At 45.1% G+C, this 16371-nt stretch overlaps 1 protein-coding gene across 2 annotated transcripts in view; it reads right to left on the bottom strand.

The window, feature by feature from the left end:
- The window catches only part of LOC102397466 (myocardial zonula adherens protein), a 114583-nt gene that overhangs the window by 62117 nt on the left and 36095 nt on the right, over nt 1-16371 (bottom strand). For both annotated transcript variants that reach the window (XM_044925057.2, XM_006048721.4), the window contains exons 5-8: nt 14906-15019; nt 11007-11159; nt 4886-5011; nt 3593-3721 (exon numbers count right to left, since the gene is read on the bottom strand). In XM_044925057.2, the coding sequence (XP_044780992.2) occupies nt 3593-3721; nt 4886-5011; nt 11007-11159; nt 14906-15019 (522 nt within the window). The remainder of the gene's footprint in view (nt 1-3592; nt 3722-4885; nt 5012-11006; nt 11160-14905; nt 15020-16371) is intronic.

Here is a 16371-nt window from a genome sequence, read left to right as displayed (position 1 = left end):
AACTTAGCGGACATGATTAAGTTAGTAATCTTGAAATGGGGAGATTATCCTGAATTATCTGGTTGGGCCCTTATAGGAAGAAGGGTTAGAGTCAAGAGATGGACACAGGCTGGGAGGTGCTATAATGCTGACTTAGCAGCTGGAGGATGGGGCCATGTGCCAAGGAATATAGTCAGTCTCTCGAAGGGAGCAAAGGCGAGGAAATGGATTCTCCTCTGGAGCTCCCAACAGCCCTGCCCACACCTTGATTTTAGGACTTCTGACCTCCTAAACTAAAGACGGTAACTCTATGATGTTTTAAAGCCACTAACTGTGGTAAATGATTACAGTATCAATAGGAAACCAATAAGTTGTGCACGTAAGATTTGTACAGGGATTTGCCTGGTGGTCTGGTGTGGCTAACACAACACTCCCAATCCAGGGGCCCGGGTTTGATTTCTGGTCAGGGGACTACATCCCACGTGCCACAACTGGGTTCAGGATGGGGAACACATGTATACCTGTGGCGGATTAATTTTGATATTTGGCAAATCTAATACAGTTATGTAAAGTTTAAAAATAAAATAAAATTAAAAAAAAAAAAGAAGCAATGCAGTCAGATAAATTAATATTTTTTAAGAAGATTTGCACACATTTTTATATAAATTTAGTTTACCTTAAAAAAGTAAAAAGAATCTGGACATTTATTTCTTTGAACAAAGTGAAAAATATTAATAAAGGTATAGCACCCATTACCTCCAAAACTGCACCAGAAATACATTACAACTGTTAGTATGACAAATTTCCTTAAAATGAAATTTATCAAATCCTGCTCACTAATTGAAAGGAGACTCTTCTGCTTGAGGGCTTTCTCTAAGTATGGCTGTGACTGATCTTTACCCTCAGAAATTCTGCCCAACAAGCTTTGACTAGTTATACAGATCCCAAACTTCTTTCCCACCAAATATTAAAAGCAAATCCTTGAAACTTAAACTCCCACAACTTCTGAAGCTGTCAGCAGTAGCAGACAAGGGATAGTCAGAGTGGGAAGCAGTACACTCTGGAAGGGAGGGTATATTATCATCGACATATTCAGAATAAAGGGAGACCAACTTTTTTGTGGGGTTTTGTTACTTCTTTTAAATCTCTACAAGTGAATGTACAGACTAACTGTCCGCATGGTTTCTGCCACTGGCTGGAAGTTTACATGAGCCCTGAAATAATAGTGATGAATTCTTAACAAGTGAGCCTTCCTTCCAACTCCCCAAAAAGCTGTCATAAAGTAGGGCAAGGCCTAGCTTACGGTATGCTTTAAATTTTGATATTTTCCTAAGTTGAGGACACTGCACAATCCCTTGACATATCTGTATTCACACTACCTGGTGGAACCACCACCAAGATCAAGGCACAGAGTACTATCTAGTCTGCAGAAAGGTCTCTGATAGAACACACTCCTTAAAAGACTTAACTGATCAAGAAAAAAAGAAAGCTGTTTTGGACACAATGTTCAGAAACAGTAAACTAAGGGGTACAGCAGAGAAGCCATTCAAAAGCACATGGTTTGTCCACGAGAAAAATCCAAAAATATGTGAGAACAGGATACAAACCCTGTAGGCATGTTGTTCACAGTGTGTGACAGAGGTTTGGCACGGTTCCTGCTCTCACAGATTTAGCCGTGAAGGGCAAAAACCAGTAAATGGGCATATCTAATCCTAGCTACCTAAGGCAAGCATTTTGCTAGCCTAAATGAGAAAAGTTACGAGAAAGGACAACAGATTCTCAATCGCTAAAGAAAAAGCCAGGAGGTCATGGGGAACGTTTTATGCTACACAACCACAGGGAGGGAGGGCCAGCCTTACTAGCGCCCTAGCCCCCCAGCCACACACCCCCACGCAGGCTCCACATGGACATCAGTGGGAAAATATTGGGAACTTTCCAGAAGCCCAAGGAGACAAAGAAACTAAGCTATAGAACAGGTCCAGCTGAAACAAAAAAAAGTTGACACCAGGGGCAGACATTTATGCAAGTCAAAACCTAAAAATCAGAGCCACACATTTTTTGAGCCCCTACTCTATATATGCCAGGCACTGCCCTTAACATTTGGCCTGGATTTTTCTTGACTCCTCACAAAAGGCCTAAGAATAAGAATTACTATTATCAACATTTTACAGAAGAGGAAGCTGAATTTGGAAGAGTCAAGTAACTTCCTGCAACTAGAAAGAGAGCCAAGACTCAAATCCTAGGTTCGTGATTCTAAAACATGGATAGTCTCTCTGTGAGATGGTTTCCCTGCCCACACCCCTCCCCAGACCACCCGCTCACCTGGTTCCTGTTTGCTGCAGGACAGCCTGTCACTCGGGGGGAGTGTGCTTTAACCAGCACCTTCTGCTGTTGCAGGAGAGCGGCGATGTAGGGGAAAGCTCGCCTGCATTCTAGAAAATGCCTTCAGTGCCCAATCATTACAACCGCCATCTACAACCAGTATCGACGTCAGCCCTAACCATGCCACTGACCTTCTCTTCAAGACAAGATAGGATTCTGCTTTCCCAGAGGGTAGAGGTGAAATTGTAACTGACTCTTTATTTGTTCAACTCCCTCCCCTCAAAAGATATTACTTAAAAGAAGAGCCCCTGGCCAGCCGAGAAGCTCTATTCAAGACTATTCCCACCTTCCTGGTCAGAGGAGTGTAGAGGGGACCAGGCCACAGACATCACAGGTCAGCCCTCTTCTCGGAACCAGCCAGAAGCCCAGCTGTTGACCCTGCTTCCCCTGTCATTCCCCCTCCCTCCATCCTTGGCCTGGGGATTCTCAGTGTCCAGTGTGGGTCACAGGATGCCAAGGGGTGCTCTTGGCTGGTCGCCTCTCTTTTGTAAACTCACACAGCTAGAGAGCCACTTCGTAGAACCCACAGCTCTAGTCCTCAACCACCACTCTCCCTTGGAAGTCAGCTGTCACCTGGTAAAGGTCACCCTCCCTTCATCTTTCTTCCTTTTTTTCTTTCTTCTCTCCCACCTCTCCTCTTTTCTCCATTTCCCACCTCATTTCTTCCCTCTCTCTAGACTAGCTCATTATCCCAGCTGAGCCCCTGTCTTCTGCAGGCCTCTCCCTGCTCCACCCCCACCCACGGAGAGTAATGTCCCCTACTCTGACGCATAAACAACCCTTCAGACCCTGGTCCCAGAAACAACTGGCTTGGGGTGTCGATGTAACATGGAAACAGGGCTTGACTACCTGCCAAGGAAACCAAGTTCATGCTGAGGGCCCCAGCAAAGCAGGGCTGCTAAAAGATTAATTTCTGTAAGTAATTTTGTATGTAATGATGTTAGAAGCATCAAAATTTTCAACATAGGAACACTTAGGACTTGGTGGAACTTCCATATACTTTACTTTTTGCTGTTTCTTTTTTTTTCTAGATTTATTTTTAATTGGAGGATAATGGCTTTACATCCACATACTTTATTTTATAGTTCTGTCTTTGTTATTTCAAGTCACAAGTTGTAGGAATGAGAGGGATCTGTGGTGAGGGCTTCTCACACCTTTGGGCAGGCCTGAGGGGAGCTGTTACACTACAGGGAGGCTGGGCAAGGGGCCCGCGGGCTCCAAGCTGTGTTACCTTCTCCATGCGCTCAATCAGCCTGTCCAGCTCCCCGATCCTCTGGTCCTTCTCCTCTAGGCTGATCTCTGCCGCTTGCATCTTTTTATTGGCTTCTTCAATGGCTTTCAGAAAACTATTGGTTTCTTCCTGCAAAAGAAATGCACTCTTCTCAGGACAGCACTCAGTCACTACCAGTCAGGGTTCAAACAGCTCAGGCCTCACTAAATCGTCTTGTCTCTTTAGAAGCATGACCCGGGAGCCTAGAAGAGTCTCAGAGAATCATGAACCCAAATTCCATGATTCTGGTTCTAACCAATGAATAAAAGACACATTGCAAGGGCCTAGTTATCTTTCTGCCTTTTTTCCCCCTCCTTGAGGAAAAAAAAAAGAGCCTACAAATGTTATTTATCCCCTGACAAGATGCTCAAAGTATCACTGTATTTGCCAACAACATAAAGGGAATTAGGGCTGGAAGTGGAATTGAATGCAGAATGCCCAGATCTTTCTCCCAAACACCAGCTCAGTCAATTATTCAGCACATGTACTAAGCCTGTGAGGACACAAGATGAGGCAGACTGGAGTCCCTGTCCTCAAGGAATCGATGCTCTGCTAGAGAAGCCAAGGTGGGAGATGCACAGCCCAGCTCTAATAACAGGGACAAGAGAATTCCACAGCAGAGAACAGAGAGAATGGGCTTCCCCAGGACCGGGGACACTTGCAGCTGTGTGAGGAGGAAAGACTTCATTCGTGGAGATGCTGGCATCTTCAAGACTCTCAGGAAGCATAGGCAGGATGAGGACAGGGAAGGAGGAGAAGATGCGGTGAGGAAATGCACAGCTTCAGGTAAGCCAGGGTCAGCCTGGATGTGGCAAATGGTCAGACTGGCTGGAGAAAGGGGTGTACTGAGAGACAGAGATTGAGGGCTCTTTTAAGCAGGGAGGAAGGTGAGTAAAGGAAGGGAGGGAGAAGGGAGAGTGAGTGGGCACATACTAAACCCATGTTAGAGTTCACTAACTCACCTCCGAGCACACACCTTCCCATTTAAAGCTCACCCCTGGTGGCTCAGACGGTAAAGCGTCTGTCTACAATGCAGGAGACCCAGCTTCGAGCCCTGGGTTGGGAAGATCCCCTGGAGAAGGAAATGGCAATCCACTCCAGTACTATTGCCTGGAAGATCCCATGGACAGAGGAACCTGGTAGGCTACAGTCTATGAGGTCGCAAAGAGTCAGACACGACTGAGTGACTTCATTTTCAACAATAATGCACCCAACACTCCCCGGTTGTTCCATCAGCAGGTGGGACATACACACCAGGAGAGCCTCCTTCTCCGCATTGTGCCGCTGCTGCTCCTCCTGCAGCTTCTCTTCGTACTGGCTGTACAGCTTCCGGGTCATCTCTCTCATCACCTCCGCGTTGGCTTGTTGGGAGCATTCCACCTGCAAAGAGACTCACTTCAGAGCTACAGCTTCAGCAGGTTCTGGCAAATCTGCACCTTACACTCTGTATGTATCAAGCATGAACTCACAGAGGAGTGGGCCCAGGGGCCAGGGCTCTGCAGGGGACAGAGGCAGCAGGAACTGATGGGGAAAGAGATAGAAGGAAGAAGGAAAACAGATAAGCAGGTGCATGGAACATTAAAAGTAGCCCTGTAAACTTATTTACTTGATATTAATATTATCAGGAAAAGGTGTCCCATGAGTGACTTTTTCACAAGGTAGAAACATACATCTCTATCAACACTGCACCTCAAATCTAACTGTTTTAAAATTGAATTCTCTCTAAAATGTGCTCCACTGTCTTATTTTTTTCTTTATGTTTATTTGGCTGCGCTGGGTCTTAGGGCACACAGGATCTCTGTGCTTCGTGTGGGATCTTGTGCTACGGCACATGGACTCTAGTTGTGGGACACAGGCCCGGTAATTGCGGCGGTCAGGCTTAGTTGCCACACAGCGCGTGAGATCTTAGTTCCCCGACCAGGGATCAAACCCATGTCCCCTACATTGCAAGGTGGATTCTTAACCACCAGGGAAGTCCCTGCATTGTCTTACTAACCCCTTTCTTCAGTGCCTTTTCCTGTGCAATGTTATTTTCCTCCTGAAATTTTATCATATTTTATTCTATCAGTTTTAACAACCCTTTTTCTCTAGGTAATATTGTTGTTTTTCAGTCGCTAAGTTGTGTCTGACTCTTGCAACCCATGGACTGCAGCACGCCACGCTTCCCTGTCCTTCACTATACTAGGTAATATATCCACATTCTAACTGGCCTCAGAAAGACATGCTTTTTGAAAGTCTTGAGTACTCAAGAATCTAAGCAATTTGAGCAACAAATGATGAGGGTATTCTCCCCACAAGGCATTCTCCTCTAGAACAGCCTAAAGGCTGTGCTGAACACAATCTGAAAAGCATAGATGCAAATGAAAACACATTCACTCTGTTGTGGGATGAAAATAAGACCACTACATTATCTGAATTGGGTCAGAGCACGCATTGGAGAAGGAAATGGCAACCCACTCCAGTGTTCTTGCCTGGAGAATCCCAGGGACGGGGGAGCCTGGTGGGCTGCTGTCTATGGGGTCACACAGAGTTGGACACGACTGAAGTGACTTAGCAGCAGCAGCAGCAGGATAAACTATAAAATTTAAAAATAAAAAGGTTTGCTATATGAAGAAAGAGGGAATAAGAGAGGAAAGGGCAGATACAGATGTTCTGTTTCTTACACTTGTTTCATAGAGGTGACTTTGAAACCAACAATTTACCTGATATAAAAATTAAATTTTAAACAATTATCTTGTTTAATTGTTTAAGCAATTAAATTGTTAAACAATTAACAATTTTAAACAATTACCAAGATCATTCACTGTGAAAAGTAGAGTCTTTTCAACAAATAGTGCTGGGACAATCAGATTTGTCACATACAAGAGAATGAAGTTGGGTCCCTAAAACACCATATATAAAAATGAACTCAAAATGGATGAAAAACTTAAAATGTTAAAGCCAAAACTATGAAACTCTTAGAAAGAAAATTTGTGACCTTTGATTAAGCAATGGCTTCTCAGATATGACTCCAAAAGCACAATTGACAAAAAAAGAGATACATAAATTTGACTTCATTATTATTCAATATTAAAAACTGCTGTGCTTCAAAGGATAGCATCAAGAAATTAAAAAGGCAACACAGAGAGTGGGGGGAAATTCTTTCAAATTATACATCTAATGATTTGTATCCAGAATATATAAAGAATTTTTACAACTCAACAATAAAATATAAATAACCTAATTTTTAAATGGGCAAAGGATCTGACAGACACTCCAGAAAAAAATATACAAATGACCAACAAATGCATGAAACAATGCTCAACATCACTGGTTATCAAGGATGCAAAACTACAATTAACTACCACTTCACACCCATGAGGATGGCTATAATCAGTAAGAGAGTAACCAGTATTGGCAAGGATGGGAGAAACTGGAATTCTCCTACATGGTAGTAGGAATGTAAAATGGTATATGCCTACCTCCACATTACCTTTCCTATTTGTTTGACATTTTCCCCCCACATGCATACACTAAAAAAAAAAAAAAAAATGAAGTCAGAAGAGCAGGAAAGCCTTTGAAGAGAAGGTGCCACATGGAATTAAAACCATCTTATCAGCTGCACTCAGCAATCAGTCCCTAGAGAAGACTTCAGCTCATGTAAGAAATCTGGTCTCATCTTTTCCATACTTTTGTGCTTTCCCAACTGCTGCAGTTGGAAATGTTCCCATGTGGTTTGCAGAACCTAATCTGGGGGCTCCTGGGGGCTTGCACAGACCCAGCCTAGCAGATGAGAAAAAGTAAAGTGGGCAGACAGGCATATGTTGGGGGTGGCTGCTGCTTCCTTTCTGCCTAGGCCCTGCCCTCGCCTGTAAAGCTCAGGCCATTAATTTTATGCCTCTGAAAGTGTGTTTGTGTCTCTTCCCTCCAGCTGATTGCTAATTCAAGAGAGCTGAGTTAGCTGGGTAGATAACCTCTGTATAAGCAAGGTGTACTACAACCTTAAGAGGTTCAGTTCAGTTCAGTTGCTCAGTCGTGTCCGACTCTTTGCAACCCCATGAAATGCAGCACGCCAGGCCTCCCTGTGCATCACCACCTCCTGGAGTTCACTCAAACTCATGTCCATCGAGTCGGTGATGCCATCCAGCCATCTCATCCTCTGTCGTCCCCTTCTCCTCCTGCCCCCAATCCCTCCCAGCATCAGAGTCTTTTCCAATGAGTCACCTCTTCACATGAGGTGGCCAAAGTACTGGAGTTTCAGCTTTAGCATCATTCCTTCCAAAGAACACCCAGGGCTGATCTCCTTTAGAATGGACTGGCTGGATCTCCTTGCAGTCCAAGGAACTCTCAAGAGTCTTCTCCAACACCACAGTTCAAAAGCATCAATTCTTCAGCACTCAGCTTTCTTCACAGTCCAACTCTCACATCTATACATGACTACTGGAAAAACCATAGCCTTGAGTAGATGGACCTTTGTTGGCAAAGTAATGTCTCTGCTTTTGAATATGCTATCTAGGTTGGTCATAACTTTCCTTCCAAGGAGTAAGCGTCTTTTAATTTCATGGCTGCAATTAAGAGGTTACATGATGTTTATTCCAAAGACTGGACCAAAGTTTCCCCCAATGTCCTCTACATCTGCTTTCTTATCACTAGGTAAGTTTTGCTACCAAGAAGCCACAACATGGGAAATCCTGAACAGAGATTATCATGAACTGAGAGACCCAGTGTGTCCTGTGCCTCATCTCCACTTTGAGAACAAGCTCTGTCCCTCATGTCCTGCTGACACTGCATCCAGGTTACGTGAAAAACTGTCACTTCTTAAATTGTTATTTTAGGGTAAAGCACTAGCCTCCAAAACACAATTGCAGGCTGGGTTAGAGGCTTGGTCTCCCTGACACCACAGCACTGGAACAGACCGCTGCGGAGCATGGATGTAGAGAGCAGACACTCAATACATATTTGTGGGATGAATGACCGCATAAAGATCCTCCCCTGAGGGAGAAACTCCTAACAGTCACTTCAGAATGTTTCAGCAACAAACCCCTTTTTTTCGAAGTAACTCTTGTGCAGAAATACAATACATGAAAGCAGAAATAGAAGAACAGCCCTGTTTGAAGGGAAAGAAGAGAGGAGCTGACTAACTCTGTAGTTCCCTGGCTCCTTCCCCTCCCGCAGGTGGCTGTGTTTGGCCAAGTGGGTGGTGATGGCAGGGCCCATGGGCAGCCATCATGGAGACCACGCAGTGTGGGACAGCAGCCTGTCCTCCCCATCAGCTGCCCCATGGGTAGACCTTATGGAGAGGACCATGTAGCCCAGGCTATTCCCCTAATTCTTAACAGCACTTCCTTTCATTCCCAAACATATTCTGATTCGTGCAATAAAACATGTGGGTATACAACCTGTATATTGTTGTGTACTGTATATTGTGTGCATATACTATATACTGTATATATACTGCATATCAAGGCTGTATATTGTCACCCTGCTTATTTAACTTATATGCAGAGTACATCATGAGAAACGCTGGGCTGGATGAAGCACAAGCTGGAATCAAGACTGCTGGGAGAAATATCAATAACCTCAGATATGCAGATGACACCACCCTTATGGCAGAAAGTAAAGAAGAACTAAAGAGCCTCTTGATGAGAGTGAAAGAGGAGAGTGAAAAAGTTGGCTTAAAGCTCAACATTCAGAAAACTAAGATCATGGCATCCAGTCCCATCACTTCATAGCAAATAGATGGGGAAACAGTGGCTGACTTTATTCTGGGGGGCTCCAAAATCACTGCAAATGGTGATTGCAGCCATGAAATTAAAAGACACTTACTCCTTGGAAGGAAAGTTATGACCAACCTAGACAGCATATTAAAAAGCAGAGACATTACTTTGTCAACAACAGTCCGTCTAGTCAAGGCTATGGTTTTTCCAGTAGTCAAGTATGGATGTGAGAGTTGGACTGTGAAGAGGGCTGAGCGCTGAAGAATTGATGCTTTTGAACTGTGGTGTTGGAGAAGACTATTGAGAGTCCCTTGGACTGCGAGGAGATCCAACCAGTCCATCCTAAAGGAAATCAGTCCTGGGTGTTCATTGGAAGGACTGATGTTGAAGCTGAAACTCCAATACTTTGGCCACCTGATGCGAAGAGCTGACTCATTTGAAAAGACCCTGATGCTGGGAAAGACTGAGGGCAGGAGGAGAAGGGGACGACAGAGGATGAGATGGTTAGATGGCATCACCGACTCAATGAACATGAGTTTGGGTAAACTCTGGGAGTTGGTGATGGACAGGGAGGCCTGACGTGCTGCGGTTCATGGGGTCGCAAAGAGTCAGACACAACTGAGCGACTGAACTGAACTGAACGCAACCCACAAGGCACTCTCCTCTAGAACAGTCTAGGCTGTATTGAACACAATCTGAGAAGCACAGGTTCAAATGAAAACAAATTCATTCAGGAAATAATTTGTTGAGTGACTTCTGGGAGCTGTTCGTGGCTCTGCTCCTGGCACTGGGTAGGAAATCTCACCAGAGCCAGGAGCAGACTCATGGATGAGCGAGGGCTCCACACTTCACATATGGAAGGAGCACTGAGACCTCCAAGGCCTTAGAGGTTGAGCTGCAGAATAAGCCAGGCCTGGGGACAGGAGGGACACTGCCTAGAGTCCTTGGTCACCCATTCATTTTCTTCCAGGGGGCCCCTCAGCTCTTCATTTTCAAACCAGACAAAAAGACCTTGGGATCTAAAAGAGAAGCTAAACAGTGAAGCTTCTTTTTTAAATAATTAATTTTGGGATTGTGCTAGGTCTTCATTGCTGCATGCAGGTTTTCTCTAATTACAGTGAGCGGGGGCTACTCTTTGTTTTGGTGCTCAGGCTTCTCACTGCAGTGGATTCTCTTGCTGTGGAGCACGGGCTCTAGAGCGAGGACTCAGTAGTTGCGGTGCACAGGCTTAGTTGCCTCGTGGCATGTGGGATCTTTCCAGACCAGGGATCAAACCTGTGTCCCATGCATTTGGCAGGCAGATTTTTGACCACTGGACCACTGGGGAAGTCCCCAACACTGAAGCTTCTCAAGCCCCAAACCTGCAGGCATCCCAAGGGCCCTCTCAGTACATAAGGGCAGTGCCATGATGAGGTCTTGGCAGCTGAGGCCACTGGGATCGAGACAGGAGGCCTGGGGTGTGTATGGGGGTGCCCCCAATCTGCACTGACAGCTCTGAACACAGAAACCCTCAGTGCCGTCAGGTCAGATCCCGCGGGGTTGGCCACAGAAGGGTGCCAAAACCCAACAGAGAAGAGAATGGAGAAATCAGAATGGGAGAGCTGATGATGGAAGGAGAGAGAGGAGGAGGAGGCAAGAGGAGGAAACGGTGAGCAGGAGATCCATGCTCCTGTACTTACCTTCATTTTCAGCAGCTTGTTCTCAACCTGCGCTGCATCTAACTGCCTCTGCTTCTCCCGCAGCTTGTCCATGGAGGCTGTGTACGTCTGCTGCAGATTTCTGATCTGATCCTTGATGTTGCTGTTCTCCAAAGTAACATCCACAAGGGTTTTCTGATGGGATGAAAATAAAAACCAGATCTAGCGGTGTGAGAAAACGGGCCAGAACACACCAGGACATCCTTTTGTCATTAACTGTTGAGGGAGACATCAGCAACAGGAGCTACAAGCCTGGGCCCCTGGTAGTAGAGCGCCTGAGGGCCCCCTGGTGGTCAGGAGGTCTGCTGCCCTGTACTGAAGCCAGCCAGCTTCCCCATAATTCCCCATCACTGCTGCCAACACCACGCACCATTACCTAGGATGGATGGAAATGGATCAAACCCTTTTCCAAGGAAAAATGTTAATGACACATAATTTCACATGTAAAGAAATTGGGTTTGAAAACAATAAGTACAGAAGAACCCCACTTTGAAAAAAAAGCATAAGCATCTGTTCAAATGCCCAGGGGAAAAAAAAAAAAAACTAGGAGGTTGTAGTTCTTGTTGTTGTTTAGTCACTAAATTGTGTCCAACTCTTGGAACCCCATGGACTGCAGCCCACCAGGCTCTTCTGTCCATAGGATTCTTCAGGAAAGAATACTGGAGTGGACAACCATTTCCTTCTCCAGGGGATCTTCTTAATCCAGGGATCAAATCCATGTATCCTGCATTGGCAAGCAGATTCTCTACTGCTGAGCCACGGGGGAGAGAGGGGAAGACTAGGAGAGTTACCAAATTCAAATAACCACTTTCACTAGGGACAGGAGTATGGATGGTATTACCTTTCTTCTCTGTTAAAATCTTCTACATTTTCCAAATTCCTAAGTCAGAAAACAAAATAGGTATTTTATAAAAAGGAGGTATTCCCCCTTTTTTCTTGAACAGGCTGTTTACTTCAGTACCTGTAGACGAGCTGCCAGAATAGCAACAACATGGCTGAGGCTACTATGATGCTGCATGCACTTCCCTCAGGCAGAGAAGGGTAGTGATGAAGGGAGGACTGGTGAACAGAGTCTGCGACAAGTGCCTGACAAGTGTCAGACGCCTGATGCTCATTAATCCAGACCGCCCACTGAAGTAGGAATGCTTAAATTAATACTGTTGCTATTTCATGCTTAACTCTTATTACAGAGGAATGGCTTCCACAAACCCAGAATTCCTAGCACTAGACACAAGGCAACTTCTACCCCCTCCTACCGCCTCCTGAAGTTACCTACAACTCATATAGAAGAGCTGGAAATTCTTCTAATATAAGATGTTGGTGTTGGACTCACTTCCTAACACCTGTGTCCTCTTTGTAGCTGGCCAGTCTCTGAAGCTCCTCCACTCCTGATCCTCCACCTTGGATAATAAGCCTCATTCCTAAACCTATTCAAGTCAGTAAAAAAGGATTTTTAATGGTGGTATATAGGTATGAAAGAAAATACAGAAGCCATTTGGAGGCTGGAATCACAGAACATTGGAGATGCAAGGAGCTTGAAAAACCACCTGGCCAAGCAATCTCTCTCCAAGTCCCACTGGCTTTACAGAGACCAGTCCTGTGCTCAGAACCTGTATCAGATGCCAAGAGACCAGGACTGGAGCTACACACATTGTTCAAGTCATTTCTGTTGGTCTCAGTTTGTTTATCCATCAAACAAGGGGGTTGGAGATCATCTCAATCGTTCTTTCCAGCTTTGACATTCTATAAAGTCGAACTGAAGACCTGGTCTTATTGTCATTAATAATGAAAATGGGGTAGACTAGACAATGGAAGAAATTAGAAGTTAATATCTTCAGACCCATCTGAGTTTCCTGGCCATGAGACAGTATCTCTCTTTCCTCCACTCCTCCCCTTCCCCTGCCTCCACCCACTTCTTCTTATTTTTCTCAAACAATAATTTTTAATCTTTTCATTATAAGGCTCCTCTGACTGCCCTGGAATGAGAGACTAGACCATGATGAGGAATCAGTCAGGGTCCCTGGGTTAGGGTGGACCCTGTTCTAACAGCTGACCTTGGAAGTGAATGCCTGGAATGTCAGTGATGGGGACAAAAATGCTGCCTGCCTGCCTGCCATTCCAGTAAACAATGAATGCTGCTGGCCATCAAGCCATCAGCCAGGGCAGCCCACCTGAAAGTGTGCCGTGAGGGAATTCAGGATGGGAAAAAGCAGGATACTAGGCCTAGAGAGTTAAGATGCATACCAAAGAAATAATGTCCATGAGCCCAGACTCTTATATCTTATCATACATAGAAAAGCATTAAAAACATTAACTTAAGATGTCTCTCTTTTGTGATTAACAGCAATCTTCTGATGTTTGACTACATTTTTTTTTTTTTCCAGCCAAAACTCCTGTATATCCTGGTCCTCCCTTACTTCTTTGGAACAGTTCCTCAGAACTCTCTGAGAGACTGAATCCTGGGCTATAGTCCTCAGGGAGGTCTCTGAATAAAACAGAACTCTCAACTTTTAGGTTGTATGTTGTTGTTGTTGTTTTCAGTCAACAGAGGGTGGCAAATCAGAAGTATGACGGGGAAGAAAAACAAACACAGATACCAACCAGATGTGAAGTCAGGTAAGATACAGCCTTTCCTGGTTGGCCAGGGTGAGAACATGTCCAGGAGAGAAGGAAAGGGAGCCTGGACAAACCCCCTTGATGGCAGGAGGAAGAGAAAACAAAGGCTACTGAATAAACCAGACCCAAAGCAGGGCCTGGCATGAGGCCAGGGAAAAGCTGGCATGCTCTAAGGGGAGCCAGGAAAAGGGTGGGACTCAGAGCCCCACCAGAAATGGGCTTCCAAACAAATCCAAACACAAGGTCTGCCCCACTGTGGGACTATATCCTAGCTTCGATGCTGGCACTACCGCCCAGTCAGCGGTCAGCAAAAAGTACTGGATCCTAGGGGAAGTGGATCATCCCAACATAAAATTTGTTTGCTTATCTAGCAAACTATTTACAGAGAACCAGAAAGGATATGAAATAGCTTGTGTGAACTTTGAAGAGGAAGGTAAAGAGATAAGAGCCAAATAAAGTTGGAAGGGGACAGAATCTATTATTTGCATGTTTGGAAATTAAAGCCCGAGGAGGCTGTTGAATATAATGTTGAATCTAATGCTTGGCTCTGAACATTTTCAAATTAATTTGCATATTACATGGAGGGCTCAGTTGAAAGAGTAATAATAGGCAGCATGTGAGGGATTAACTCCCAACAAATCAAAGTAATAACGAGAAGAATCCCCTTGATGTGAGTTGACCACACACATCTGCACACGTGCAGGATCCTGACTCTTTTTGGCATCCCTGTCTGGCACTACTAGGTGTTCTCTGGAAGGCACATGATTTTCTCTTTTAATGCAAAATAATTTCTACATTAGGAAAACATGCCTAATAGCCTTTGGGAGTTACTCGTCATGAATAAATGAGGATTGCCTTGGGTTAAGGCCATCTTTCCTGTGACTGGTGAGACTTCTCCTAACACTGCAGCATGAGGGAGATATGGGTGATATGTTGTTTCAGGCACTGATGCTCAGGACCACTCAGGTGTCTAGTGGGACAAGTGACATCACTAGCGCTGAACTCAGGATCTAAACCCCCATTTTAATAAGGACAAAACCAACTGCAGCTGCAAGGTTGGGAGTCTCAGCTTGGAAGCATTTCCATCAGCTTCCTTCCTTAACCGTCTCCTTGGCTCAGCCTTTACTGTGGCCGAGTGTATTCTGAATAATGAGCCGAGAACATTCTGTGACTTACTCTAATACAAAGACACAGGGCCCACCCTTGGCTAAGCTCATGTGCGATGGAACAGAGGACAACCCGGCCAACGGGGAGCAGGTGAGTACCTGCAAGCTGATGGAGTCTGACGCCAACGCCGCGTTCATGGCATTAAAACTGTCCAGGGCTGACGACTGGGTTTGGATGTGATTCTCCAGATAGTCCTGCTTTGCCTGTGAAACCTGGACAGATTGAAGAGACAGTTACACACAACCAAACCATACATGCTCACAAAAATCTTCAGCTAGGTCACAACTTTCTCCTGAGGGCAGACACATCAGGGTCAATGATACTTCAAGTACAGCTTGACATTAAAAAGTCAACATCTGCATGACCCAGAGAGCAGAAAGGCAAGACAACTTTTCCCCTGGATGATTCACTCCTTCCCCATCAGGGCCTCACTTACTTCTCACAACACTATGCAGCTCCCAGAACATGCCTTTTTATAGGGAGGAAAGGGAAGGAGAGAAGTTAAGGGATTTGAATGCAAATGTATAGCTACCTTTACAACTAGAATCTAGTTGAATACGACTTTGTACAGTCTTGCTTTTGCCTACTCACCATAGAAGGAATATGCTCTGGACTCACCCAGTTCCCAGGAGTTGTTTTGTGGCTGCTGCTGTTGTTATGTTGTCTTTGTTGGATGTATATTTAATGTGTCTCAGAGTTTCATCAGAGCCCAGTCTTAAGCTAGACCTTAAAGAAGGGCTGGGTATATAGAAAGGCCAGGAGGCAATAGAACCAGAGGTAAGGTTCTGGGAGGCTCAAGGGTTGATCCTGTGAGGCCTGTGGGAGCCACCAGAAGCAGTCAGGCATGAGACAGCGAGAAGTGTACCCTTGGGAGAGGGAAGAAATAGCAGGCCAGGGGCAGGAGGTGTGTTCCTGCTCAGGGCACATTCATACAGCCAATAAGTTAGCATCTTTTTTTTTTTTTTAAGATTATTTTTGATGTGGATCATTTTTAAGTCTTTATTGAATCTGTTATAATATTGCTTTGTTTTATGTTTTGACCTTTGGCCTATGAGGCATGTGGGATCTTAGCTCCCCACCCAGGGATCGAACCCACATCACCTGCATTGGAAGGTGAAGTCTTAACTCCTGGACCACCAGGAAAGCCCCAGGTTAGCATCTTAACCTGGCTCCAGTCTGCGGTGTGACCCAGAGGAGGAGGAGACTGCGGGCAGAGATGGAGCTCCTGTGACAGTCTAGACGAGAAAACGAGGGTGTGCAGGAGGTGCCAATGGAAAGCAAGGGGCAGAGACCTGCTTATGCATGCAAATCCAGTCCTCTGGCTTTAATTACAGTCAGCGTCAGTGGATGGCAGAGTGAATTTCCATTGGCAGGTGACAATTTCACAAATCTCTTCCTACATGTCAATGAGAATGACAAGCTGGATATGCCTGTATACTCCCAGCCCATGTAATCAAGGCAGTAGGTCTTACTTAAGCAAATAATTTCACAGCCCAGACATAAACTAGACTCTAATACATGACTGTTGGAACTGTGCTCCTTTACTGCAGATGTTAACTTTTGT

Source organism: Bubalus bubalis, chromosome 11 (assembly GCF_019923935.1).
Source record: "Bubalus bubalis isolate 160015118507 breed Murrah chromosome 11, NDDB_SH_1, whole genome shotgun sequence".
NCBI lineage: Eukaryota > Metazoa > Chordata > Mammalia > Artiodactyla > Bovidae > Bubalus > Bubalus bubalis.
The sequence above is the reverse complement of the archived record's forward strand: the minus strand, read 5'-3'. Positions and strand labels throughout refer to the sequence as shown.